Source organism: Pelodiscus sinensis, chromosome 12 (genome assembly GCF_052426305.1).
Source record: "Pelodiscus sinensis isolate ZL-2025 chromosome 12, ASM5242630v1, whole genome shotgun sequence".
Taxonomy (NCBI): Eukaryota; Metazoa; Chordata; order Testudines; family Trionychidae; genus Pelodiscus; species Pelodiscus sinensis.
The window spans coordinates 4,429,176-4,454,406 of NC_143063.1; the positions used below are offsets into that span (position 1 = coordinate 4,429,176).

At 56.5% G+C, this 25,231-nt stretch overlaps 1 protein-coding gene across 2 annotated transcripts; it reads right to left on the reverse strand.

The window, feature by feature from the left end:
- Nucleotides 1-334: 334 nt before the first annotated feature.
- Nucleotides 335-24,053, reverse strand: ADGRG5 (adhesion G protein-coupled receptor G5). 2 transcript variants are annotated; one of them, XM_075940429.2, is made up of 13 exons: nt 23,624-24,053; nt 17,944-18,031; nt 16,676-16,802; nt 15,834-15,939; nt 12,617-12,745; nt 11,566-11,682; nt 9,894-9,936; nt 7,100-7,206; nt 6,145-6,266; nt 5,167-5,435; nt 4,221-4,317; nt 3,070-3,347; nt 335-2,667 (listed from the first exon to the last, which is right to left on the reverse strand). In XM_075940429.2, exons 2-13 carry the CDS (start codon nt 18,026-18,028, stop codon nt 2,582-2,584), a joined length of 1,566 nt encoding a protein of 521 aa, XP_075796544.2. In that variant the 5' UTR covers nt 18,029-18,031; nt 23,624-24,053; the 3' UTR covers nt 335-2,581. The 2 variants fall into 2 exon arrangements, with proteins under 2 accessions (XP_075796544.2, XP_075796542.2); XM_075940427.2 differs by having other exon boundaries at nt 15,834-15,975.
- Nucleotides 24,054-25,231: the final 1,178 nt, after the last annotated feature.

Below are 25,231 nucleotides of genomic sequence, written 5' to 3' on the forward strand. Positions count from 1 at the left end.
GACTTAAAACCTTCCAGGGGACCCCACCACCACAGGCAGTGCAGCAGGGCTAGAGCGGCTTCCTGCTGCTAGCTCCAAGCTACTGTGGGCACATCCCCATTGCCCCCAGGGAGGTGTGCGCAGAGCCGTCCTGTCCACTGGTGTCAGCTGGGCAACTCTTAACTCATTTTGTGAAACTCACTAGCTCTCCAGACACCAGCTCTCCTGACTTGATCACAAGTCAACTGATAATTCGGGCTCCCCCCCCCCCCCCCCCCCCGGAAAACTCCAGCCACGTTATTAGAATTAAGCCAGGTCTGGAAACTTCACCGCCGCCATATCTCATGCACCGCTGTTAACTGCATTGTATTAGGAGAGGACCCCTGCCTGCTTTTTCTTCCTTTTTTTTTTTTTTAAAGGAAGACTTTAGGTCTCATGGTTTGTGGATTAAAAACTAGAAAACAGGACCCAAGTTCAGCCAAAGGCCTCAAACACTAGATGCCAAATTTAAAAAAAAATCCCTGAGGGTATGTCTACTCTGCCACCCTAGTTCGAACTAGGGAGGCTAATGTAGGCATTCGAACTTGCAAATGAAGCCCGGGATTTAAATATCCCGGGCTTTATTTGCATGTTCCCGGGCACCGCCATTTTTAAATGCCCCGTAGTTCGAACTACCTGCTACACGTGGCACGGACTAGGTAGTTTGAATTACCTAATTCGAACTACCGTTACTCCTCCTGCAATGAACCATTCCCAAACCTGAGCCAGTCTTTTCAGGTGACAAATCTGAGGAATTGTCCCAGATTGAGGTGTCATTAGAGGAGGTTTTGGAACTCAATTTGCTTATCAATGTATCAAAAAGTTGATCACTTTTAAACTTAACAGTAACAAGTCACCGGGAGCAGATGGCATGCACTCAAGAGTTCTGAAAGATCTCAAACGTGAAATTGCAGAACAATTAACCGTGGTTTGTAATCTATCCTTTACATCAGCTTCTGTACCTAATGACTGGAGGATAGCTTGTGACACCAATATTTAAAAAGGCTCTAGAGGTGATCCTGGCAATTACAGACCGGTAAGTCTAACATCGGAACTGGGCAAATTAGTTGAAATTATAGTAAAGAATAGAATGGTCAGACACATAGATGAACATAATTTGTTGGGGGAAAAGTCAACATGGATTCTGTAAAGGGAAATCATGCCTTACTAATCTACTAGAGTTCTTTGAGGGAGTCAACAAATATGTGGACAAGGTAGATCCAGTGGATAGATCCAGATTTCCAAAAAGCCTTTGACAAGGTCCCTTACCAAAGGCTCTTAAGTAAAGTAAGTTGTCATGGGATAAGAGGGATGGTCCTGTCATGGACTGATAACTGGTTAAAAGACAGGAAACAAAGGGTAGGAATAAATGGTAAGTTTTTAGAGTGGAGAGAGGTACTTAGTGGTGTTCCTAAGGGGCCATACTGGGACCAGTCCTGTTTAACCTATTTATAAATGATCTGGAGAAGGGGATAAACAGTGAAATGACAAAATTTTCAGATGACACCAACCTGCTCAAAATAGTTAAGACCAAAGCAAACTGTGAAGAGCTTCCAAAGGTCTCACAAAACTAGGCGACTAGGCAACAAAATGAATTTTAATGTTGATAAATGCAAAGTAATGCACATTGGAAAAAATAATCCCAACTATATGTACAAAATGATGAGAACTAATTTAGCTCTAATCACTCAAGAGAGAGATCTTAGAGTCATTGTGGATAGTTCTCTGGAAACATCCACTCAATGCGCAGTGGCAGTCAAAAAGCAAACAGAATTTAGGAATCATTAAAGGGGCAGAGAATAAGACAGAGAATATCTTATTGCCTCAATATGAAACCATGGTATTCCCACATCTTGAATGCAGTGTACAGATGTGGTTGCCTAATCTAAAAAAAAAAGATCTCTTGGCGTTGGAAAAGGTTCAGAAAAAGGCAAAAACAATGATTAGGGGTTTGGAACAGGTCCCATATGAGGAGAGATTAAAAAGACTTCGACTTTTCAGCTTAGAAAAAAGGAGAGTAAGAGGGGTTATGATAAAGGTCTATAAAATCATGACTGATGTGGAAAAAGTGAATAAGGAAAAGTTAGTTACTTGTTCCCATCACATAAGAACTAGGGGGTCACCAAATGAAATTAATAGGTAACAGGTTTAAAACAAATAGAAGGATGTTTTTCTTCATGCAGCGCACAGTCAACCTGTGGAACTCCTCGCCAGAGGATGTTGTGAAGACCAGGACTTTAACAAGGTTCAAAAAAGAGCTAGTTACATTCATGGAGGTTAGGTCCATTGATGGCTATTAGCCAGGATGGGTAGGAACGGTGTCCCTAGATTCTGTTTGTCAGGGGCTGGAAATGGATGACAGGAGAGAGATCACTTGATTAGCTGTTCTGTTCTCTCCCTCTGGCATTGGTCATTGTCGGCAGACAGGATTCTGGGCTAGATGGACCTTTGGTCTGCCCCAGAATGGCCGTTCTTACGTTCAGGCCAGTTCCATTGTAAGTGAATCTGCTTGTGGGAGATGAGCAGTTCCCATTTAGGAGCGCGGTCTATCTGGCTGGCCTGGTTATTTCGTCGTCTGAGAGCTCCTCATAGAGGAGTGGGTGTCCGACTGGCGGCGTGCGGTGCAGTACCAGAGGCAGATGAAGAACCCTGCAGGTGGAAAGCACATGGTGAGCTTTCGGTCGCTAGGGTGATGCGGGGGCCCACGGCAGTAAGCGAGTAGCAGCAGGGTGCTCTGACTTCTGACCTCACAGCGACCCCCACATCCCCTCTCCTCTCTGCCCTTGGATTCTGAGGTGGAGGCAGTAGCAGCAGAGGTGCACTGGCCAGGTGGTGGCTGCGAGCTGGGCTACTTATAACGGCGATGAGCGAGAGCTAGCAGGAACCTTGGGGGGACTCTGCCACTCCTAAAGCAGTGGCCATGGAAACGTGGGGCTAAGCCAGCCGTGCCACCCCTCCACAGAATCCCCCTTGACAGGGCTTTGCTTCTGGCCTGGCTACTTCTGCTTCCATCCCATTTGTCCCACTGCCCCAGCCGGCACCTTCACTCACCCTGTAGGGAGTTGATGATACTGAAGAGGAAGAGCTGAGGCACCAACAAGACCCCAAAACCAAGGAAGGCCAGAGCCCAGGTGGTTCCCAGCAGGCACGTCAGGCCGAGCACGGTCCACAGATCCTTCTTCACTCGCGCTTTCTGATTCTCCACGTTGGATCTCCACAGCCGCAGCAGCCGCACGACGGCGACTAAGATGACCGTGTTGAAGAGGACGGTAAGACCAGCATAGCCCGGGGCGAGGGCGTAATGAACACCCAAATCTGTGATCCAACACCTGTGGGAGAAGAGAAGGAATTGCTCCGATGCTGCTGCTACCCGGTGGGGATTGGCTCGTGGCGGAGGGGATATCTTGCTTTGGGAACCATGGCACCAGGCCATGAGAATTACCCCATTCAGGCAGGATCCTAGGTTCCAAGCCCCTTGGTCAGGGCCCAGAGAGCTTGGCAGACGTCCCCACAGGGCTGCTGAGGAACCTGCTGCTTTGCTTGGCAGGAAATGGGATTCTGGATTAGGACAGGAGGGACGTCTGTCTCGGACGGGGTGGATCGGCTTTGGGGTGGCTTAGTGTTGCTGGTGAGTTCAGGCTCCATTTTACTTTAAGAAATCCGGGCGTGCCTTGGATCCAGTGGGCCCTAACGGTGACTAGCAGTGCTGCAGACCATGTCGGGGAGAGTGGGAGGAAATTCTGCAGCCACAGTGTTAATGTCTGCAAAATTCTGCATCGCTCACTGGTATGAAATACCCCCACTGATGCTATGCACACCCTGCACCTTCCATTGATATACACGATGCCACGCGGGGCGGTGCACAAGCCACCCCTCCTAAGGAATGTAAATTACAACCAGTCTAAGTACTGGCATGAACAGCGCTGTGTTGGTGGAAGAGCTCTTGCACACTCTGTAGCACAGCTGTAGCCTTAGTCTCCAGGGCCCCAGGATGGGAAGGGAGTGTCCATGGACTAGGAGGCAGACTATGGGGTGTAGGGGAACAGACTTGTTTTTTGGGAGGTTGCTTAGGCAGGGAAGAACCGGAAGGGGCAGAGGAGCACAGAGACTGGTAATGGCAGCAGACTCTCAGTGCCCAGGCTGGCCCCCATTATGACAGAGCGTGATTGTGTGGGGACCTCAGGCCCACGTCTCACACTTACATGGTTGCATTGTTGTAGCCAGTGTCAGTTCGAATGTCGTATTTCCCGTAGATCCCGGACTTGATGAGGATGCTAAGCACAGGTAAGGCGGGCAGTCCTGGGGGCGACAGGAGACACATTGACTGAGCTACGCCTAGACATGATGGCACTGTGTAAGAAGGAGCCAAGTGATGGGAAGGCAGGGGTCTGGGCCGCTGATCCTGGGACACAGGAAGGCAGAGAAGGATGTCGGAGGAAGGAATTGGACACTGTGGCAGAGGAGAAATGCAGTAATGGACGAGGGTGAGAAAGCTGGCCAGCAGCGATGGGAAGCAGCTCAGAGTGATGCCGTGGGGATGCCATTTTAGAGAGCGGAAGCACAGAGGCAGGTCGTGGCTCTGGGATGCAGGTGGAGGAACATCTCTCAGCATGGCTGTGCATCTAGGCACAATATCAAGCCACAGATGCTTCCGCCGTCCCAGCGTGCTCCAGGTGAACCCAGCTGTCTCCTAGCAGGTGTTGGTAGGCTCTGCCCCACTGCCTTTCCCCACTGCCCTGTCATGCACGGAACACGGGAACATTAGAGGTGGGCCTCACTCAAAACCCACGAGTGTTTAGGAAGGGTATAAACTCGGCCACCGGCCCCTACTTGGTTAACTATACAAGAAGCGAATGCACGGCAACAGCAATGATTATATACCCTGGGGGAGATGGGCTAGAGCCACAGTCCTCTGGCTCTCAGAATACAACCAGAGGAGCACGCTGACCAGCAGGGGACAGATTCCCTCCCACGTACCAAGGCCTGGCTCTGGCCACCCCCCTCCCCAGATCCTGAGTGTTTGGAATGTGGACACATCTCTTGCTGGCATCTGGTGACCCGACAGGGGGCAGCGGAAGGGCTGTGCTTTCGGTGGGAGGGATGGAGCTTCTCATGCGCGCTGAGGGAGGGTAGGGAACCTGCACTCACCCCAGCCAACTGCACACAGCTTGAGGACGTATCTCCTGAAGTACACGTTGTAGACCTTGATGACGAGCAGGTAGAGGTGGAAGCCCTCGATGGCCATCCAGGTCAGGGAGCAGAGCAGGGAGTAGTGGAGGAAGGCGGCGGTGCCCCAGCAGAGCCACGTGGAGCCCACGGATGCCAGCGGCTCGCTGAGCAGGAAGGAGACGTTGAGCAAGAAGAGGGCGCCCAGCAGGTTCATGTGGATTTTGGTTGTATAATCGCTGCTCCTTTTCCTAAGAGGAGCACAAGGAATAGGACTCAATGCAGGTCACTCCCACCCCACCTGGGACATCCCCTCCAGCCTGCCTGTGCTGCAGGAGAACCCAACGGGTGTGGCCCACCCTGATAGGGCCCACACTGGGTTTTTTTGGCATAATCAGGTCCCTTCCAGGGCTCCCGATGGCAATGCACAGGCAGGGCACGCCGCGTAGGGCCAGGCCTAGCGAAACTGCTGTTCAGTGTGCATGGGGCAGCAGGTTTAAGCGCTACCAGCTGCAGGATAGCCGAGCCTACCCCAGGAAGCCGTGCCAGCAAACCCTTCCTAGTGCCGACAGGCCCGAGTGAGGCGGGGAGCTAACCAGCCAGAGGACCACAGGAAGAATTCAAGACCGCCAAGCCCTGGCCCAGATCCTACGCTGCTTCGTGCTCTAGGCTTCAGTGGAGCTTGGCGGCTCTCCAGCTGTCTGCTGCGCTGGCCCCTGTCTCGCTCCTGCTGCGTGGGGCGTGAGGATAACAGTGGCTCTCTCCTGGGAGCGGGTCGCGGAAATCCCAAGCAGGGGCTGGGAGAGTGACTCCAGGGGCCTCCGCAGGGAGCTCCCCAGCAGGTGAGTTTGGTTTAGCATCTCTCTTGAGAGAGCCCCTGTTGCTCCAGCTCAGCCAGGCCCCATCCCCCCCCGCCAAGCCGTGGTGGGCAGGGGCCGCTCTGCACAGCAGCGCCGTTACCTGGAGGCGAGGTAGAAGAGGACGGTGAGAAGTGAGGCAGCAGCCGAGATGCTGCAGCCCACGATGGAGATGTAGGTGAGAGGAGCCAGGAGGTCCTTGTCGATGGCCGCGGAGGATATTTTCTGCAAGGGATGAGGAGGGAAGGGGTGAGGAATGACGGGAACGCAGCCTTTGCCCTGGCGCTGCCAGCCTGGCCTTTTTGTCTTCCCTTAAGCCCCCCCGCCAGCTTGTTCTGGCCTGGGACTTGTTCTTCCAGTGAACCTCTGAGGCTGCCTGGCTCTCACTGGCCTCTGTCCTGTCTCATGCCCCCTCCTAGAGCTCCACGGAGGGACTGCCTCCAGCCTCTGTCCTGATCCCGGCTCCTGCCTGAGACGGGTTGGTCAGCAGGTCCAAAAGGTTCTCCCCAGCGGAGGGGTGAGACCGCGGGGGGTTAGGGCTGAGGTGTCCTAGTGTAACCCTTGTGGGCGGGCATTGGCACACACACCCTGGGGTCAGGAATAAGGCAGCTTGCAGGATCGCACTGAAAGCCTCTCAGCCCCCTGCAGGAGCCCTAAAGGAGCCCAGCCATGGGGGAACAGAACTGCTGGAGCATGGGGAGCTGCTGGCCGGGAGGGCGTCAGGGAGAAAGAGAACAGGAGGGGAGGGATGTGTTCTTTGGAGCACCTGAGGGAGCATGGCTGGGGCTGGGGGTGGGGAAAGCCTCGTACCCCCCAAGCAGAGTAAGAGCTGGAGCACGGGGGTATGTCTACACTACCCCGCTAGTTCGAACTAGCGGGGGTAATGTAGTCATCCGCAGTTGCAAATGAATTTCCCGGGCTTCATTTGTATGAAGCCGGCCGGCGCCATTTTTAAATGCCGGCTAGTTCAGAGCCCGTGCCGCGCGGCTACATGCGGCACGGAGTAGCTAGTTCGGATTAGGCTTCTAATCTGGGGAGAGGAGACGCCACCTCCCTACCAGCAGCACAGCAAAGTAGGTGAGGTGTCTGCACATGCACAGCACCGTTCTCGCGTTGTGGACGGTCTCACAGCCAGCGCTGCTCCAGTGCCCCAGGCCTCTGCCTCCTGCAAGCGGGAGAAAGGACTTGAGGAAAGCCGCCCGTGGCCACAGAGCAGTGAGGCCCTACCTCAGCAACATCTGCCGAAGCAGCCAGTCGCTTAAGGGCTCAGGTCCAGTCAGTGTTTTCTGTGGGGCTTCCTCAGCACTTTTGAAAATGTTAACTCCCGTCTCCAGCAGCAAAACCCGTCCAAGGGAGCCAGAGCCGGTCTTAGGGACCGCCGACAGAACCGGTCTTAGGGACCGCCGACAGAACCGGTCTTAGGGACCGCCGACGGAGCCGGTCTTAGGGAACGCCGACAGAGCCGGTCTTAGGGGCCGCCGACAGAGCCGGTCTTAGGGGCCGCCGACAGAGCCGGTCTTAGGGGCCGCCGACAGAGCCGGTCTTAGGGGCCGCCGACAGAGCCGGTCTTAGGGGCCGCCGACAGAGCCGGTCTTAGGGGCCGCCGACAGAGCCGGTCTTAGGGGCCGCCGACAGAGCCGGTCTTAGGGGCCGCCGACAGAGCCGGTCTTAGGGGCCGCCGACAGAGCCGGTCTTAGGGGCCGCCGACAGAGCCGGTCTTAGGGACCGCCGACGGAGCCGGTCTTAGGGAACGCCGACAGAGCCGGTCTTAGGGGCCGCCGACAGAGCCGGTCTTAGGGGCCGCCGATAGAGCCGGTCTTAGGGGCTGCCGACAGAGCCGGTCTTAGGGGCCGCCGACAGAGCCGGTCTTAGGGGCCGCCGACAGAGCCGGTCTTAGGGGCCGCCGACAGAGCCGGTCTTAGGGGCCACCGACAGAGCTGGTCTTAGGGGCCGCCGACAGAGCCGGTCTTAGGGGCTGCCGACAGAGCCGGTCTTAGGGGCCGCCGACAGAGCCGGTCTTAGGGGCCGCCGACAGAGCCGGTCTTAGGGGCCACCGACAGAGCCGGTCTTAGGGGCCACTGACAGAGCCGGTCTTAGGGGCCACCGACAGAGCCGGTCTTAGGGGCCGCCGACAGAGCCGGTCTTAGGGGCCGCCGACAGAGCCGGTCTTAGGGGCCGCCGACAGAGCCGGTCTTAGGGGCCGCCGACAGAGCCGGTCTTAGGGGCCGCCGACAGAGCCGGTCTTAGGGGCCGCCGACAGAGCCGGTCTTAGGGGCCGCCGACAGAGCCGGTCTTAGGGGCCGCCGAGAGAGCCGGTCTTAGGGGCCGCCGACAGAGCCGGTCTTAGGAGCCGCCGACAGAGCCGGTCTTAGGGGCTGCCGACAGAGCCGGTCTTAGGGGCCGCCGACAGAGCCGGTCTTAGGAGCCGCCGACAGAGCCGGTCTTAGGAGCCGCCGACAGAGCCGGTCTTAGGGGCCGCCGACAGAGCCGGTCTTAGGGGCCGCCGACAGAGCCGGTCTTAGGGGCCGCCGACAGAGCCGGTCTTAGGGGCCTCCGACGGAGCCGGTGTTAGGGATGGGCCACGACTGCATTCTGGCCCAACCTCCCAAATCCTCTCCCCAGGTTTCCCTGGTTTGGGGTTTTTTTTTTCACTTGACAAATTTTTGTCTGAAATTTTTTTTAAACCATCTGGCAACCCTCCGGGTGAGCCGGGCGGGCGCCCGGGGCCGCCGATGGGTTCGGCCCGGCCCTGTCGGGAGGGCAAGGCGGGATCTCAAGTCTCGCGAGTGTGCTGGTGCTAGAGGTGGGCCGGCGCTGGGCTTGGCCCGCTGTGGTTCAAGGCTCTGAACCCGAGGGCTCATGCTGAGCTGTTCTCCAGCGCAGCGTGCAGGGAAGGAATACAGCCAGCAGGACAACGTGTGTCCACTCTGCTCCCAGACCCTGCCGCAGGGGGCAGCCTGCATTGTCCTGCCCACCCTCCGCAGTCCCCGAAGACCCAGCCCTGCAGGCCCTCCAAAAGCTGGCGGCCTCCAGTTCTGAGAAGTTTCTTTGCTGCGTGGAGGGCCGGTCCCTTGCCAGGCTCAGGGTGTGTCCCCGGCACGGCAGGGCGCAGCCCCTGGGAGAGCCTGGCTCCCTGGGCGCTGCCTGTGGCACAGGGTCGGTCAGTCTCTGGGGCTGTAACGTTCTGCTCGAAGTGGGGCGGTTTGGGGCTTGGCTGGGTTTTAGTGGCTGGTGATCCAGGCCAGGCTAGAGGAGCCCCTGGGCCCTTCTGGCCTTAGATTCTATGGCCCCGGGTCTCTGATGCCTTCTTTAGAATCAGGGAATAAAAAGGGAGCTGCTTCCCCAGGCCCTGCCTGGCTGTTTGCAGGTGGCTCTGGCTGACCAGGGGCCAGCGCTCCACCGGCTTTGTGCATGACAATTGCAGTCATTCACGGAGTCCCTCGGGTGGGGCTTAACCCCCGGTAGGTGCCAGCGCGGGTCTCCGGATAGCTCTAGGAGTGCAAGCAGCCCATGGGGAGGAGGCTTCGGCACCTTGCCGCTGCCCTGGGATGGCAGAAGAACGCCTGGGTAGCTGGGGCTTCCCCGGTTCTCCTGCCGCTCGACGGGACAGCAGGCTGGGGTGGTCACAGCATCTCTGGAACGCCTCAGCTGGCTGTTCGGGCCTTCGCTCGCCCAGGGGCCCATGGCGCTGCGCTCTGCACCGAAGGGCTCTAGCCATCTCCAGACACGCTCTCGCTTGCTGCTTGCAGGCTGCACTGAGCTCTGGGGAGGCGTTCCCTGAGCCCGGGGCTGGAGCGGAGCGTCTCTGCCTGGGCTGTTCTCTCTAGTGTGTACCGCCAGCATCATAATTACCTGTTCCTTCCACCCAGAAGACGCAGGTCGCATTGGAGTTATCCTGCTCGGGGGAGGGAGGAGAAACGTGAGGCACGTGGCAAGGGGGCTGTGCTCCCGTCGCACCGAACAACGCACCGGACCTGCTTGTGACTGGCCCCTCCTGCCTATGCAGCGCTGTTCCCTACAGCACATTCCCCAGCGCGCTGGTGTCATCCCAGGAATCCCCTACCCCACCCGGTGCAGTATTCCAGGGGGTAGTGAGGAGACACCTGATTGTTAATCAGTTTCATCCCCTCAAGTCCCCTACACGCTGTCGTTCTTTTCCCCTGCTTCCACCCGATTTTCAGCTGCTGTAAATTAGCGTGGAGTCCCCGAAGCAGATTTACAGCAGGTCAGGACCCAGCCCGGCTCACTTATCAAAGAGCTGTCTCAGCTCCCTTATCATTCGGCCAGTCCGCCCCGCGATCGTGCCTGCTAAATCCCCGCATCCGTTCGTTGCTGCTTTCTGGTGGCTCCGCAGCCCACAGGGCCCTCGGCTTAGTGCTCAAATGGCAAACCCCCCTTCCCCCCGGGTCCGCACAGCTGGGCTACCTTGTGTTGTGCCCACTCGGTGGGCTCCTCTCACCCACCCCACCTGCTCCCCAGCCCAGGCAAGGACAACGTGCACGGGGGCTGAGCCTCCGAGTCTCAGCAACGCAGAGCAGAGCGGGCAGGGGCCAATGGGACTGCACTGGGCGTGTTTTATTGAAGCAAAACAACAGCCATAGGGCCCCATTTGTAGCAATGTTCTAGGGGCTGCTCCCAGGCCCCGGCAGGACTCCCCGCTCCCTCCAGGTGAGGCCAGAAGGATTTGAAGGCCCCCCCCCCCCGTGTCCCTGAAACAGCTGCCGCTGCTCTCTGCTGCAGCTTCTGCCTCAGCTAAAGCTCCTCGCAGGGAGCCCACACGGGCAGCCCTTGCGCCCCTTTTGCGGTGTAGCATGCTCTCTTCTCCAGGCCAGGCGAGGCCTGCTCAGTGGTACAGAGCAGGGGAGATTCCGGTCCTAGCCTGCCCTTCCCCATTCCCTGCCAGGCCCCCAGCACACTGAGCAAACTGCCAGGAGGGGGCAGGGCTCACATCAAGGCTGGCCTTAAGGTCGGGCAAACTGGGTCCACGCCCAGGACACCGTAGCCAGAGGAGGAGGGGCAATGGGGCCTGGGTGTTGCTGGGCAAAGGGGGTGCAGGGTACTGGGCAGGGGGGCAGGACATGCTGGCAGCACAAGGCTGGGGTTGGGGGCACAGCTGGGAGGAATGTGCAGGGGTCGGGAGGAAGGGGTTGGGGGCACAATGCCAGGGCTAGTGGTCAAGAGAGCACAGGATGGGGGTGCAGGATTGGGGAGCCCAGGGGTGCCCAGGGAAGTGGAAGGTGCTATGCCCAGCAGGGTCAGCAAGTTGACCATTTCCCCTAAGGCCAGTCCTGGGTTCCGTTCCCCCTTTGGGATCCTGGGCGGTTCATGGTGCTAGGGCAGCAGGGAGAGGGCGTGCCTGTGCCTGGCAGATCCTGGCCCGCTCCCACCCCTCCAGCCACATTCCCATTGGGTTACAAGAGCTTGTCCTGAGACTTCAGCTGCGGAGACCTGGAGAGCTGGGGATTGCCCTGGCCCGGGGGAGGGGGGATCCCAGCTGTTCAGTGCCCGGCTGGGCTATGCTCACCAGCACCAGGTCATGCCAGAACTGGATCTCCACCGCATGACTGAGGTTGGTGACCGTGGCTCCCCCCAGCGTGGCCCCGAGGATGTCGTCGTTCAGCAGGGAGCTGTTCTTCTCGTCCTGCAAAGTCGGAGCAGATGCGAGGTGCAGACTCAGAGAGGCTATTCCCGCAAGAGGGGAGCTCAGGGTGTTGGGAGCCTTCCGTCTGACGGGGACCCGCCCTGCTCCTGTCCTGTCCCGGGCAATCGGGAGGCCTATGTGCGAGGAGCATGTTGGTCTCCATCCCGTTCCCAGCAGGCAGGGGCCCATATGGCAAACCTTCCACCCCAGCATACTTAATCAGCGAGGCCGTGGGCTGAATGGTCAGAGAGGCAGAGCTACCCTTCCACCCTGAGAGGCGCCCCTCCATGCAGCATCTCCATGGGGTGGCCCCCTTAGTGGGGTTTGCACTGCTGCGGCCCACGTGATACCTCCGGTTTCGCTCTTGTGGGCCCCTGCCTGATGAAAGGATCCAGCTGGAGAGACGCAGGCGCTAGACACCCACACGCTCATCTCACTGAAACCAGTGCGGGGCCCTGCCGTGAGGGCAGGGGACCGGACTCGACGACTCTCGAGGTCCCATCCAGGTCTAGTGCTCTAGGATTCGATGAGACGTCCCTGGTGCTTTGGTGAGTGGGGCTGCAGCAGCCAATTGGCATGCCAGGCCCAGGTGAGTCTTGCTGACCCGGGATGGAGCACATCTCTACAGATTTCTGAGGCTTGATTCACAACCAGCGGGCTGTTACCCGGGGGCTGCTCTGGGCCAGTGCTCACATACCTGGCTCCCTCGACATTCCCCTACACTGGCAACTGGAGAGGGCATGCCCCTCAATTTCAGCACTCATGCAGGGCTCCTGCCAGGTGTCATCTGAGCCCCTTTGCCTCTCAGAAGGGTCCCCTGTGTACGGCCTGGTGTGCTAGTCCAGGGAAGGAAAGGGGCTGCCTATGCACAAAGGGATGTTTTTTCTCTCTTTCCCTACCTCACCCGCCTGGGTAAAACTTCAGAGCATCTCACCTGGAAGAGACAAGAGCCTTTGAGATAAATGCAGGTGAGTCGTGTTTCTGCTGCGTTCCGGGTTTTCTTCCCCAGCTCCGCTGGGAAACGCATGGCGTGCTGGGTTTTACTCCTTCGGCCTTTGGACAGCTAGGTTGGAGCAGAACCAGCAGCAGGTGCAAAATGACACGGGCCAGGTTATTAAAGACAAGAGGCAACGGCCGAAACAGTGACTGCCGGGGGCTGCAGTGCAACTCGGCCACCACTGTGGCCCTTCCAGACACCCTGCCTCTCGGCGCGCGGGGCAGAGCTACGCAGTGTCGCTGTCCGGTAACCACGGTGGAGGGAGGGAGAGCGAAATGAGGCGAGGATGGAAAGAGCAGCGCTCAGTTCAGAGCTGGTTGTAGCAGAGGGAGAGAGATTTATTCATGTACCTGACCCCGTCAGGGCCCATGGTGCGATCTGAACCCAGGACCTTCTGCACCAAATGGACGAATTGCCCTCCGCCTTGAGCCAAAGAGCTAAGGGAAGTGCTGTCGCTGACTCACAAGCCTTTTCTAGGGACCAGCTACTAGAGGGGAGACAAACACCGCCATTCTCTTTGATGTCTCCTCTACACAGGTGCAGGAACCGGGGTGCCAGGTGGGGAGAGGGCTGCAGCACCTCCTGGCTTGAAGTGGTTTCCATCATATACCAGGTTTAGAGCTTGATTCTCTGCCCTGCACTGTTCCAGCCCCCTGTGTGCGCCTGCATGCTGCCCAGCGCAATGGGGCCTGATCCTAAATGGAGCTAGCTGCAGCTGGCTGCCGACAGCAGCGGGAGCTGCAGAGGAGAGGGTGGCGAGGCTGCATGGAGGCATAGCGAGGGGACCAGCCTGAGGCGAGCAGAAGAGCAGGAAGCGAGCGACAGTCTCTGCGGCAGGGCGCCAGCAGTCGGATTCGATAATACCAAGGAGAGGCGTGTGGTATAAATGACTGGCTAGACATCAGCCTCTTCTCAGAGCTCTGGAGAAAGAGTGCCTGGGAATCCGCCCCCACCTGCCTATGCTCGGCACGGCTCGTAGCGCGGGTCCCAAGCAGAGGGGCGCCAACGAGCATCTTCCATAAAACCAGTCACCAAATCCCCTCTTGCCCCCCGCAAACTGCTGCTTTGATGTGCTAGCCCTGCGCTTGGTGCGGCCGGCAGAGTGTGCCAACGCCCGCCGTGGGGAAAACGGGCGAGACTCGCTGGCCAGTTTTATGCAAAATAATGCAGCTGTGGCCGCCCACTGGCTGCATTCCATGGGATTCTGAGGAACCCGCCTCTTTCCCTGTCACGCTGCCCTGATTTCCCTAATGTCTTGCCAATTCTTCTCTGCCCCCTCCCCATCACTCGTGACGATTCTCACGGGGATTGCATTACACCTGCGCTTGCGTGGCCTGCTCTGCCTTCTGGTTTGTTACCGGGGCACGTTCAGAAATGACATGAAGCCTCTGTAGCATTTTCCTCCCTTAGCCCTAGAACAGACCCTCTCTCCCTCGCGTGGTTCAAGGAGGATGGTTTGCTGGCCTGTGGCATTGTTCTCTCCTACCACCGTGTGGGCGTTGGCCTCGTTTGTGTTTTGCATGGGCCTCGTCACTGGCCGTGACCCCAAAGCTACAGAGGGTGGAGAATGTAAAGAGCAATAAACCATGTAATTGTGAGCTAGACACAATCAGCCAGCGAGTCTGCAGCATCTCAGCTCCAGGGCCAGAAGTAGGAGCATCATTTGCAAGGGGGACAGCTGCTCTCCAGACCTCGGTTTGCCCCCTTCTGCGCACTCACAGTCCCACAGCCAGGGTGTGCTGAGAGGCTTGTGCTGTTGGAGGGGTGGCCAAGAGGCCTGGTTTCCAGAGGGCAGGGGTTCAGCACCTTCTGGAAACTGGGCCCCCTCCAGGCGTCTTTGGTTTGGACTCCTCAAATGTAAACATTCAAGGTGTGTCCACACTTGCAGCCTATTTCGGAATAGGGTTGCCAATGGAGGCATTCGGAATTGCAAATCAAGCCCGGGATTTAAATATCCTGCACTTGATTTGCATCTTCCCGGATGGGAGCCATTTTTTTTTTGAAATGTTCAAGCTGGGAATAACTGCCCGCATCTACACGCGGCAGGGAAACGGGCGTTCGAAATGAAGCCCTAGTTCGAACTATCTGGTATTCCTGCTGCAATGAGATGCGGGCAGTTATTCCGGGCTTGTAAATTTAAGAAATGGCGCCCGGCCTGGAAGATGCAAATCAAGCGCTGTATATTTAAATCCTGGGCTTGATTTGCAATTCCGAAATAGGCTGCAAGTGTAGACATACCCTCAGTCTTGGCCAGGATCCCAACTCTGTCCCTAATTACCACAGCCCTGCCTTTGGGAGGGGCTTATGTCAGAAAAATCCCCACCCAAGTGAAGTCATCGCGGCTGCAGGTGGTGGGAGAAGGCTGGGAATGGCAAACGTTTTGGGAGTGGGTGGGACACTTTCTGGGCTAGAACAGGGGTGTGTCTACACACGAGGAGTAACGGTAGTTCGGAATAGGAAGCCTAATCCGAACTACCTACTCCGTGCCGCGTGTAGCCGCGGGCACGGAGTCCGAACTAAGGGGGATTTAAAAATGGCGGCGCCCAGCAAGATGCAAATGAAGCCCGGGAAATTTAAATCCCGGGCTTCATTTGCAACTTCGGTTGCCTACATTAACCACCCTAGTTCGAACTAGGGTGGTAGTGTAGACATACCCCAGGAGAGTAGGCTAACGTTTAAGGACTTTGCAGAGCCATTCCCTGTGGGGAAGGGTGGATTTCAGGATCCCACCTCTCCTTGTCTAGGCATCCACTCTCCAAAGAGCCTGTCTCCGTTCCATTCGTAGCTGCTGATTTTCAGCTGTGCTGAATCGGACGTCAGCTGTTAGCGAAGCCCCTTTTAGATCCTGGGCCTGCCTGGGTCTACTCCAGCCAAGATGCAAATGGTGTTTCTTGTGATCAATGGGCAGCAGATCTGCCAGCTGAGCCAGGAGGGAACCGAGTGGTAGGAACTAAACTAATCTGGTCTCTTCCTTTCCTCACTCAGCCCACAGGGAGGAGACAGAAGGTGTGATAACGGAGTCTGGGACTGGCAGGGGGCGGTGAAATCGGAGACTGGAGATAGAGATCAGGCTCATGCTATCGCCCCATGCCCCAGAACATTGTCATGAGAGGCCCTATGCTGGGAACAGTGATTAATAGTGATTAACACTAACCTCTGTCATATTGCTGCTGATGTTTAGCCCTTGGAAATTCGTCGGCATAATATTGAAGACCAAGGTCTGAATTTCGGGGCACACGATAGTGAAGTTCTCCTGGAAACTGACATTCAACAGCTTTTCTTCTATCTGTTTTAAACTAGAACAGAGAAGCTTCAGGGGCGGAGAAGGCCATAGAGGCAGGGTCTGGGGGAGAGAATACGAGGAGGAAGGCAAGACGAAGGGATGAATGAGGGGAAGAGAGTAGCCAAGACACAGAGATGTGTATTTGAGATGATCTCCGGAAGACTGGAGCTTGCCTCGCATTTGAGGCGCTAAAACCAGAGGCAGACTCAAACATCAGTCCATGGCATTGCCAGCTTTAAGTGTCCCCCTGCAAACCATGGAATGGGTTTTCTTTGCGCTTGCCTTGCTTGTTTTTCTGTGCTGTGCGGACACACTCTCCGTGTCCCCATCTGTCACATGGGGGCAGTCCTACTGGCCTGCTTCCCTGGGCGTTTGCAGCAGAGAGCAAAGTTTGTAACCTGCTCTGGATGTCGAGGGAGGCTGGGGGAACAGCTGGAAATAAATTGTTCTCCCCTTTCCAGCCTTTTAGCTAAAGAGAAAAAATGTCCATTTGCGGCAAACGTTCTGTAAATTCATTATTTTCTTTAGTTCATCAACACCCACCTGCCCGCCACCTGCCCAGATTTCCACTTGATCAAAATGCCGTTTTCTGCTTTGGAACGCTTGGATGAAAGTTTCCTGGCAGCTGTAGCTGCAGGAGATGGACTCGGGGCACCGGCCCCGGCGTGCCGAATGGGAAAGCCCCCCCCTCCCCGCACATGTGCCCTGCTCACTCTTCCAGCGGCTTCTGACTCCGTGCGCTGCATCCTTTCTCCAAGTGATTGTTCATGACAGTCAGGTTGTCCTTCAGCACCTCCATGCCTGGCTGTGATGTGGCAAAATGGCAACTTTCTCCTGGTTCTGGGAGGGAAATGAGATGCATCAGGATGGACAAAGCGGCAGCCCCAGGGGCGGGAGGGGTTGGAACCGGCACCCTCCTGTTACACGCCACATGGCAGAGATCTTGGGAGGAAAGCGAGCAGGACAACAACAGAGAGAGGGCTTCCTCCCCGCTTTCCCGCTCCCGCTTCTGGGCTGGGGCAGGGAGGGCTCCTCCCCCAACCCTGCAATCTTCTTACACTTGCCCCTCGCCAATGAATTTGTACTTGGAGCAAGTCGCCTGCCACCAGGGCAGGGAGGGGAGTCGCATAGGCCTTTGCGGGGGGCTGAAAGAGGAACTTGAGGTGAGGCTGCAGCTTTCACTGAGACTGCTTCTCGCCACAATTCCCCACGTGCCCCCTGCTCCGCAGAGGCCTTCTGCTGGTGTGTGGGGTGGAGGGAGTGTGACAGCGCGTTGGGGTTTCCCCATCTCCTGCACCCCCATAGTGGCACGAACAGACTCCACCAGCCAGTAGAATAGAGGGAGTTTATTGCTTCTCCAGGATACAGCACAGCACAGATGTAATCTGGTTCCAGGGCAGGCCTAGGATGCCTCAGTCCCCCTTATGATGGGGGAGATTGGACCCCTAAATCCCAGCCCCTTGCTTAGGCTGCTTCCTCCACGATACCAGACAGAAACTAAACCACTCTTATAGCCCTGCTCCCCAGAGAGGGGTTGGTCTCCACCTTCCTCCCTTTGTCTCTCTCCCTGGGAGGCAACCTGTCGGACAGGTTGTGAGACCCTGGCCTAGTGACTCATCTGCTGTCCTGTTGGGCCGTGGAGGTCACCCACTGCCCAAGCCCAGCAACCAGCAAGGCACCCCCATACCACACTGGTTATAGAGCAGACAGCACGCCCCCACTATGTCACAGGGAGCCAGGCGGAATTATTCACCTCACCCGCTGTTTTTTTCACTGGACAACGAAACTTTTGGCGGGAAAGAGAGCGACTGCAGTCACCCCACAATTCCCATGAGAGAAGATGCTGGGGGAGGGGGAGAGCTTGACTGGGCTGCCGGACTCGCTCCCCTGTGGTGCAAACATTGTCGGCAGCTGTCAGGGTGGCCTTCTAAGCAAGGCGACTGCAGGCATGGCAGAGCCCCCAATCAAGAAACAGCCATACCTGCTGCTGAGTGGAGAAGAAGATACAAGAAGAGGCATGTCCGCAAGGGTGAGTCCCACCCCACCGTGCTCCAAAGGTAGCTCATCTCCTGCAAGAGACACACATTCTAGATTCAGTTACCACTGCTGAGAAAGTGGGCACAGCCCGGAGGAGACATAATGGCTACGTCTAGACTACACCTCTCTGTCAACAGAGAGATGTCGATTAGGCACGTCGAAATTGCTGATGAAGCAGGGATTGAAATATCCCGTGCCTCATTAGCATAAACATGGCTGCCACTTTTTCAAAATGGAGTTTTTTCGGAAAAAAACAGCAGTCTAGATGCGGATCTGTTGAAATAAAGCCTTTTCCGGCAGATCCTGTATTCCTCAAAAAACGAGGTTTACAGGATCTGTCGAAAAAGGTTTTATTTTCGACAAATCCGCGTCTAGACTGCTGGGGTTTTTTAAAAAAAAACTCCGTTTCGAAAAAAAGCGGCAGCCATGTTTATGCTAATGAGGCACGGGATATTTCAATCCCTGCTTCATTAGCAATTTCGACGTGCCTAATCGACATCTCTCTGTCGACAGAGAGGTGTAGTCTAGACACACCCAATCTCTGCTCTGGGCACTTTATAACCTATATAATTCATCCCACAGCCCATGGGGGGCCTAGTGCCGAACATTTTTAAGCTCTCTGACCTAGCCCGCACTGGAACCAGTGGGGAAATTTAATGGGCGGCACAAAACAGAGGGATAAACTTCGTGCTAATGACATTATGGAAGCTGACTCGCATGGTTGTGAAGCCCTTTGCCTTCCTAACCCTTCCTGCTTAGCTCCCAAGACAATTTAAGCCTGGGGGGCATGTCTATAACAGGAAATTATTTCAAAATAATAACTCCCAAAATAACGATTTCAAAATAGCGTGTCTGTGACCGTTTTCTTAAAGCCCACGCCGAGTCCGGGTGGAACACCGTCCTAAGTGGGAGCTCCGCTCCCCGTCTGAGCCTCTGGCCTTATTGCAGCACTCGTGCCGCCGGGGCGGGTCGAGCCTATGTGTATCCCCCGGAGGGGGACCGGGAAGGGGGCTCGGGCCCTCCCTCACTCCGAGCCCCGACCCAGGGCCCAGAGAGAGGGGACGTGTGTCCCCTGTCAGTGGAGGGGGTCAAGTTTCCCCCAAACCCTCCACTCGCGGGGTTTCGCGGCCCCTCCCTGGGTCCCTTCTTCCCGGTCAATGTCTTTACGGGTTCCCCCAGCGTGGGGACAAGCTTACTCTCTATCCGCTTCGGAGGCCTCCTGGCCGCCCGGACTCCTCTGGGTCTGGGTCCTTTCGCCGGTCCTGGGACTCCCCCCGGAGTCGGACACTCTCCTCCTCCTCCCGGCCGAGGCCGGGGCCTTTTTGAATTCCCCGCTCCTTGGCACCTTGGCCTGACGTCACCACGGCGTCCCGGCCCCCACCCTGCTTGGCGTCTTGGCCGGCGCCTTCGCTGACGTCATCCCCTGGCGCTGGCTTGGGCCGTCCATTATCGATCGCGCCGGTGCTCGGCGCTATCGCCCGGCGCTCCGCGGTGCAACTCCCGCCGCCCAATCTCCCCTCCCGGTCTCTGCCTCCCTCCTCGGGGCTTATCTCAGTGCGGGGTCGGGCGGGGGGTCCGCCTACCCCGTCACAGTGTCCACATGACAGGGAAGCCTCAAAATTCGTCCCTCGCAGGTTCCCTGAATGTGGACACGCTACCTAGACTTAGCGCCCCAGGAAGCACTGGGGAGTAATGACTTTGAGTGACTCTGACCAGGGTACATCTAGACTACACGCCTTTTTTGACAAAGAACAGCCCGCTCTAGCCCCGGCTTACTATGCAAAAGAGCGTCTAGATTGCACTAAACGGATCGAAACATCAATCTGCTTTTTTGAAAAAGAGCGTTCAGGCTGCCTGGATGCTCTGTCGAAAAAAGGGCACCTGGAAGCACTTCTGCCAGGGCATGGGGGCAGCCTTTACTTCCGGGTCCTGCAGCATGCTCTTTGCAGAGATGCGTGCTTCAAGAGAACCCCCTGAACAGCCGTTCTTCTGCTCCTGCAGCTGGCTTGCCTACCTCCTAGAGGGACAGCAAAGCTTCTGCAGTGCTTGCTTTGAGTGCCCTGTTTTCTGGGACACCACAGCACTTTTTTCCTGGTTGTGTTTTGAATTGTTTTTTTGCTATGGAGCCGGAGCTGCCCTTGGCAGGCGATGGCCCCACACTGTAGCGCTTCAAGTTCTGCTGCAACTCCATGAGACCTTCATGATCTTCATGCCATGTCTGGATTCTGAACCCAGCCTTCAGCCCCTCGCTCGGGCTGCAGCAACACTGTTCTTGCCACCAAACTTCTTCCACGAGAGGTGATTTTGGAGGCTGGAGACAAGTTCAGACTGGTGGGACCAGCTCGTCATGGAGCGGTGGGACGACCAGGCTTGGCTCCTAAACTTCCGTAAGCAGAAGTCCACCTTCCAGGAACTGTGTGCCTGGCTCACCCCCGCCCTGCAACCACAGGACACCCACCTGCACCCTGCCATCCCCTGGAGAAGAGGGTGTGTGACGGCGCGTTGGGGGTCCCCCGTCTCCTGCACCCCAAAATGGCACAAACAGACTGCACCAGACGGTGGAATAGAGGAAGTTTATTGCCTCTCCAGGATACAGCACAGCACAGATGGAATCTGGTCACAGAGCTGGGCTAGGATGCCTCAGGCCCCCTTGAGATGGGGGAGACTGGGCCCCTAAACTCCAGCCCCTTTCCCTAGGCTGTCTCCTCCATGCTTCCAGCAGCAACTCAACTCACACTCTTCCAGCCCTGCCCCCCAGCCAGGGCAGCATCCACCTTCCTTTGTTCCTCTCCATGGGGGGTGTCTGGCCATACTGGTTTGCATAGTGACTCATCCTGTTTTGCTGGGTCGTGGTACCCACGGCAGCCAGTGGGGGTTACCCCAGAGCCAGCAGCATAGAAACCAGCCAGGTACCCCCACTACGTCACAGGGTGGCTATTGCCCTCTGGAAGCTGGCCACCACTGACAGCTACTGTTTGGTAGGACACCAGTTTGGCATGGGGAGATCTACTGTTGGCGCAGCGTTGATGGAGGTAAGTCCCTCTGGAGGGACAGTCCATGCAGGGTAGGGGGACTGTAACAGGAAAGGACGGGGGGGGGGGGCTCCTGGCCTCACCCTGCCCTACTGCTGGGAGCGGCCATCGTGAGAGTAGGGGGTCTTTGTGGGGGGAGAGAGAGGGGGCACCTCCATAGGACTCCGGAAACCCCTCTAACTTCCTATTCTGTGTATGTGTCTATTTCTGCAAGTGGTGAGGGCCATCAATTCAGAGCTGCTGAACAGGATTGTCCACCTTGGAGACCTAGACACCATCATGGCCGGCTTTGCTGGGCTGAGATTCCCAAACTGTGGAGGAGCGCTTGATGGAACTCACATCCCAATCCGTGCACCGCCCCATCGAGCAGCCCGGTATATTAGCAGAAAAGGGTACTTCTCCATTTGTGTGGGGTGGTCAGGCCAGGCACATGATGCTCGGATCTTCCGAAATTCATACCTTTGCTGCAGGCTGGAACATTCTTCCCACAGCGAAACTTTGCTGTTGGGGACGTGGAGACGCCAATCTGCATTGTGGCTGAGGCAGCGTACCCCTCATGCCCTGGCTCATGAAGCCGTACACTGGGCATCTGAACGCGAGCAGGGAACAATTTAATGCGCACCAGACACAGGTGCGCATGGAGGTGGAATGCACCTTTGGCCAGCAAAAGGGGAGGGTTAGTTGCCTACTCACTCACCTCGGCATGGGGGAACGCAATATCCCTGAGGTGGTGGCTGCACGTTGCGTGCTCCACAGCCTGGTGGAGAGCAAAGGGGAGGCCTTCCTCCCAGGGTGGGGGACACGGGCTGATGTGAAGGGGAGGCAGTTCGAGCAGCCCTGGACAGCTGCGCTAGGGCGCAGAGCCTGGAACTGCCATGCAGGCTGGATCAAAGCCCTAGGTGGGCCAGATGCCCACCCCTGGCCTAGTCTGTCGCCCAGAACCTGAGGGATTCCTATGTACGATGCTGTCAGAATTGCTTGGCATATGCAGTGTGTGTTCTCCTGCCCCTTGCACACGTGAACACACGTGCAGTGTCTCATCGGTGTCTTCTGAGCACTCATGACTAGCAAGTAGAGCAAAAGCTGGGGCAGGGAGCGCCCAGGGGACAGTTGCTATCGTGGCTGACCCCCTGGGGATGGGACCAGGGGTCTCCAAAGGTAAAAGCATGAGCTGTTACAGCTTGTGCTCAAGCACCCAGGCTCCCCTAGCCAGGAGCTGTAACACCTCACACTCTGTGGCCAGCCACACTCTTCAGTGGTTCAGAGAGCAAAGGATGAACTTCGGGCCAGCTTGCTCTCACACCTGGCAGTGCTCTCAGGAACCCGGGGCTGAGCTTCGCATGGCTGTCTCAGCAGGGTGAACTCTCCTGGCACCCAGCACACAGAGGACGACTATACTGCAGCTGGTGTGTGACCTGTGTGCTAACGGGAGGTGCCTGGCTGCAGCGGCCTTAGTGGCCAGCCCCTTAAATACACCCCTGGGGGCTGCATGGGATGGTACTGAGACAGCAAGCCAGAGCCCCCTCAGCTGCTTATAGCATGCCAGTGCCATCAGAGCTAGCAGGGATACGCCCCCTGTGCTAGGAATTACTCCTCCAAGGCTAGCGTGGATGCACCCACCCGCTCACTTGTTACTGCTTGACTGGGCTAGGACAGAAAGATGCCGCGTGCTAAAGAGACAGATCGGTGCTTCTCCCCTTCTCCCCGCCCCAGGACTACACGTTACAGCAGAACATGGCTCCAGCAGCCAGACCCTATGGCCAGAAAGAAAGGGAAGGTGGCTGAGACCCCCTGAGGCATCTTCATGACCCTCCTCCCACCGGGGCTCATGTCCTGTACCTCCTTCCTCCTCACCTCCTCATCAAAAGCCAGTGGAGCAGCTTAAAGGGAGGGAAACACTGGGAAAGGAGGAGGAGAATTGCTTGGCCCCACAGCAGACAAGGGGGGACAAGCAGAAGAAAACTGGAAGGGAGCCTCCCTGAGAGAGAGGCAAACACCTGGACCCACTCTGAGCACATGGCAGCTAGAAAAAACTGCTGAGTACTTAGGGCATGTCCAGCCGACTTGGACTCGCAGGGCCCAGACCTATGGGGTTCAGGCTCTGGGACCTAGGTGGGTTGGTCCCTGAGCTCCGGGGGCAGCTGAAGCCTGAACATCTACATCCCATTAAACTGCCTGAGTCCGCTGGCATGGGTCAGCTGCCTAGACATAGATACTCCAGCAACAGGTACCGTAGAAATCCCTACAACTGAGCATTAATGGGAGAGTCCAACCATCCCTCTGTAGCACCCACTTTTACTTAACGCCCCCCCCGCCACACACACACGCTGCACACCCCAACTCAGATCAGTTGTTGGATCTGACTATTTTTGCCCACACAGTGGGCAATTACCAGCTGCATCCAAAAGGCTGACAGCCCCATTTGCCTCCTCTGGCTCCAGAGCACCCTCTGAGGGGACCACCCATGAGCCTGATCCTCCTCCCACCCCGATTTCACACAGCATTGTGGAAAGTGCCTGGGAGCACCCTGGATTTAGTCTGCTGCATGCGGGATGAGAGCTGGGCCGATACCGTTCAAGCCAAGGGACTTACTTGCAGACTCCGGCCGGGCGGTGACTTCCTCCAGCAGCTTTTTGCCTCCCTTAGTACTTAGTGCGTATGGTTTCCTGTCCCTTCGCTTTGTGCATAGAAGGCTGCAGGATGCATGCGAGTCTGAGAAGAGCTTGAGTCCTGGTCCTGCACTGCACTGTAGTGCAGCCAAGAAGGAAGCTCTTTCATGCTGCTCCACCTCATGCAGATGTAGAGATTAAACCCACTGAGGCTGTTTTTTAAAGACATGCTGGAAGTTAAAACCTCAACTGGTGCACAAGGAGCACTAGCACCAGGGACATTAATGCAGCTGAACTGCTCGCTATCTGGCAGCTGAGGAAATAGCCCTGGGGGAGGAAGATTTAAGATAGGCAGTGCCAAAGCAATGCACTCACTTCCACATTGCTTGCTGCTCACTGCCATCGGCTGATAAAAAGTCTGCTCGGGATAATCTCTTCCCCTTTCTGCTCAGTGAAACTCCAGGCGTGAGGTTTAGTGCTCAGCTCCAGGGCAGAGGCAGAGCCATCGCGGAGGTGCAACCTCCTCAGCAGTTTTCTTCTCACCCTCTTTTCTCCGGTCTTTGTTCACTATTTTTTCAGGCTATAATGACCTATCGGGAAAAGGCTCACAAATCGTGCTCTGCAATTTGCGTACCTTTTCCTGATAGGTTTTTCGGAAGAGGTTTTTCCAAAATTTGGCCCATCTACACTGGGCCAAATTTCGGAAAAGCCTCCTGTGACGGACCAGGCCATGTCTGGGCACAGCTGAGGGCGTCTGCTCAGGGCGAATTGCTCAACTTCAGGGCTCCTTACAGCCCCCAGACTGGTGACCTCTCCAAACAGGCCACAAACCAGTCCCACAGAGCGCTTCAGCTGCCTGCCTGAAGCCTCATGAGCAAAACCCCTCCGATACCCCAGCAATATCTGTGCCCCAGATGGCCCTGGGCCTCATACACAGGTGGGGGTTCTTAGCACCCAATCCCACCTACCCCGAACAAGTTCTGTCTGGTTCCAAGAAACCAGCCACAGATCCCTGGTCAATTTACCCTCTGGACCTTACTCACAAATCACGCTGAGCCAATCCTTAAGCATCTAACATCTAAAGGTTTATTACCACAAGAAAGAAAAGCATGAGAGTAAGGTTGTTACAGGATAGTACATTACATGCATCCAATCTCCCAGTTCTCGATGCAGGCTCTAGCAGAGATGTTACAGCTGCTGGCTTAAAAGTCCTTGTTGCGCATCCTAGGATCAGGATGGGTCCACAGTTCTTCCTGGCTCTTCGATCCCTGCACTGCTGCTTCTGGGATGAAGTGCTGAGCTGAGGACAAAAGATGGAGTCCACCACATGGCCTCTTTATAAATCCTTCCTTCCTGGTCTCTTCTTGGCTGCAGCAGGTCACCTGGCCAGCGGCCTATCCCTGTGTTCCCTGCTGGCAGCCCTCAGTCTTTAGATGTGTCCTTGGCCCATTGAGAGCCATTGTCCCACAGGACCTCGCTAATTAGCATGTCCATAGGCCAGGCTCTGCCCAATGCTCAACCACATGCAGAGAAATATTCAGTATCCACAGGGATTACAAATTCCTAACTTCACACACAGACATTATACAAT

Coding starts and splice junctions, on each gene's coding strand:
- ADGRG5 (XM_075940427.2), bottom strand. CDS start 18,028: ATGAGCTACCTTTGGAGCACGGTGGGGTGGGACTCACCCTTGCGGACA. Junction 15,976..16,675: donor AGTCAGAAGCCGCTGGAAGA/GTGAGCAGGGCA, acceptor TCTCTGTTCTAG/TTTAAAACAGATAGAAGAAA. Junction 5,436..6,144: donor CTCTTCTACCTCGCCTCCAG/GTAACGGCGCTG, acceptor TGCTCCTCTTAG/GAAAAGGAGCAGCGATTATA.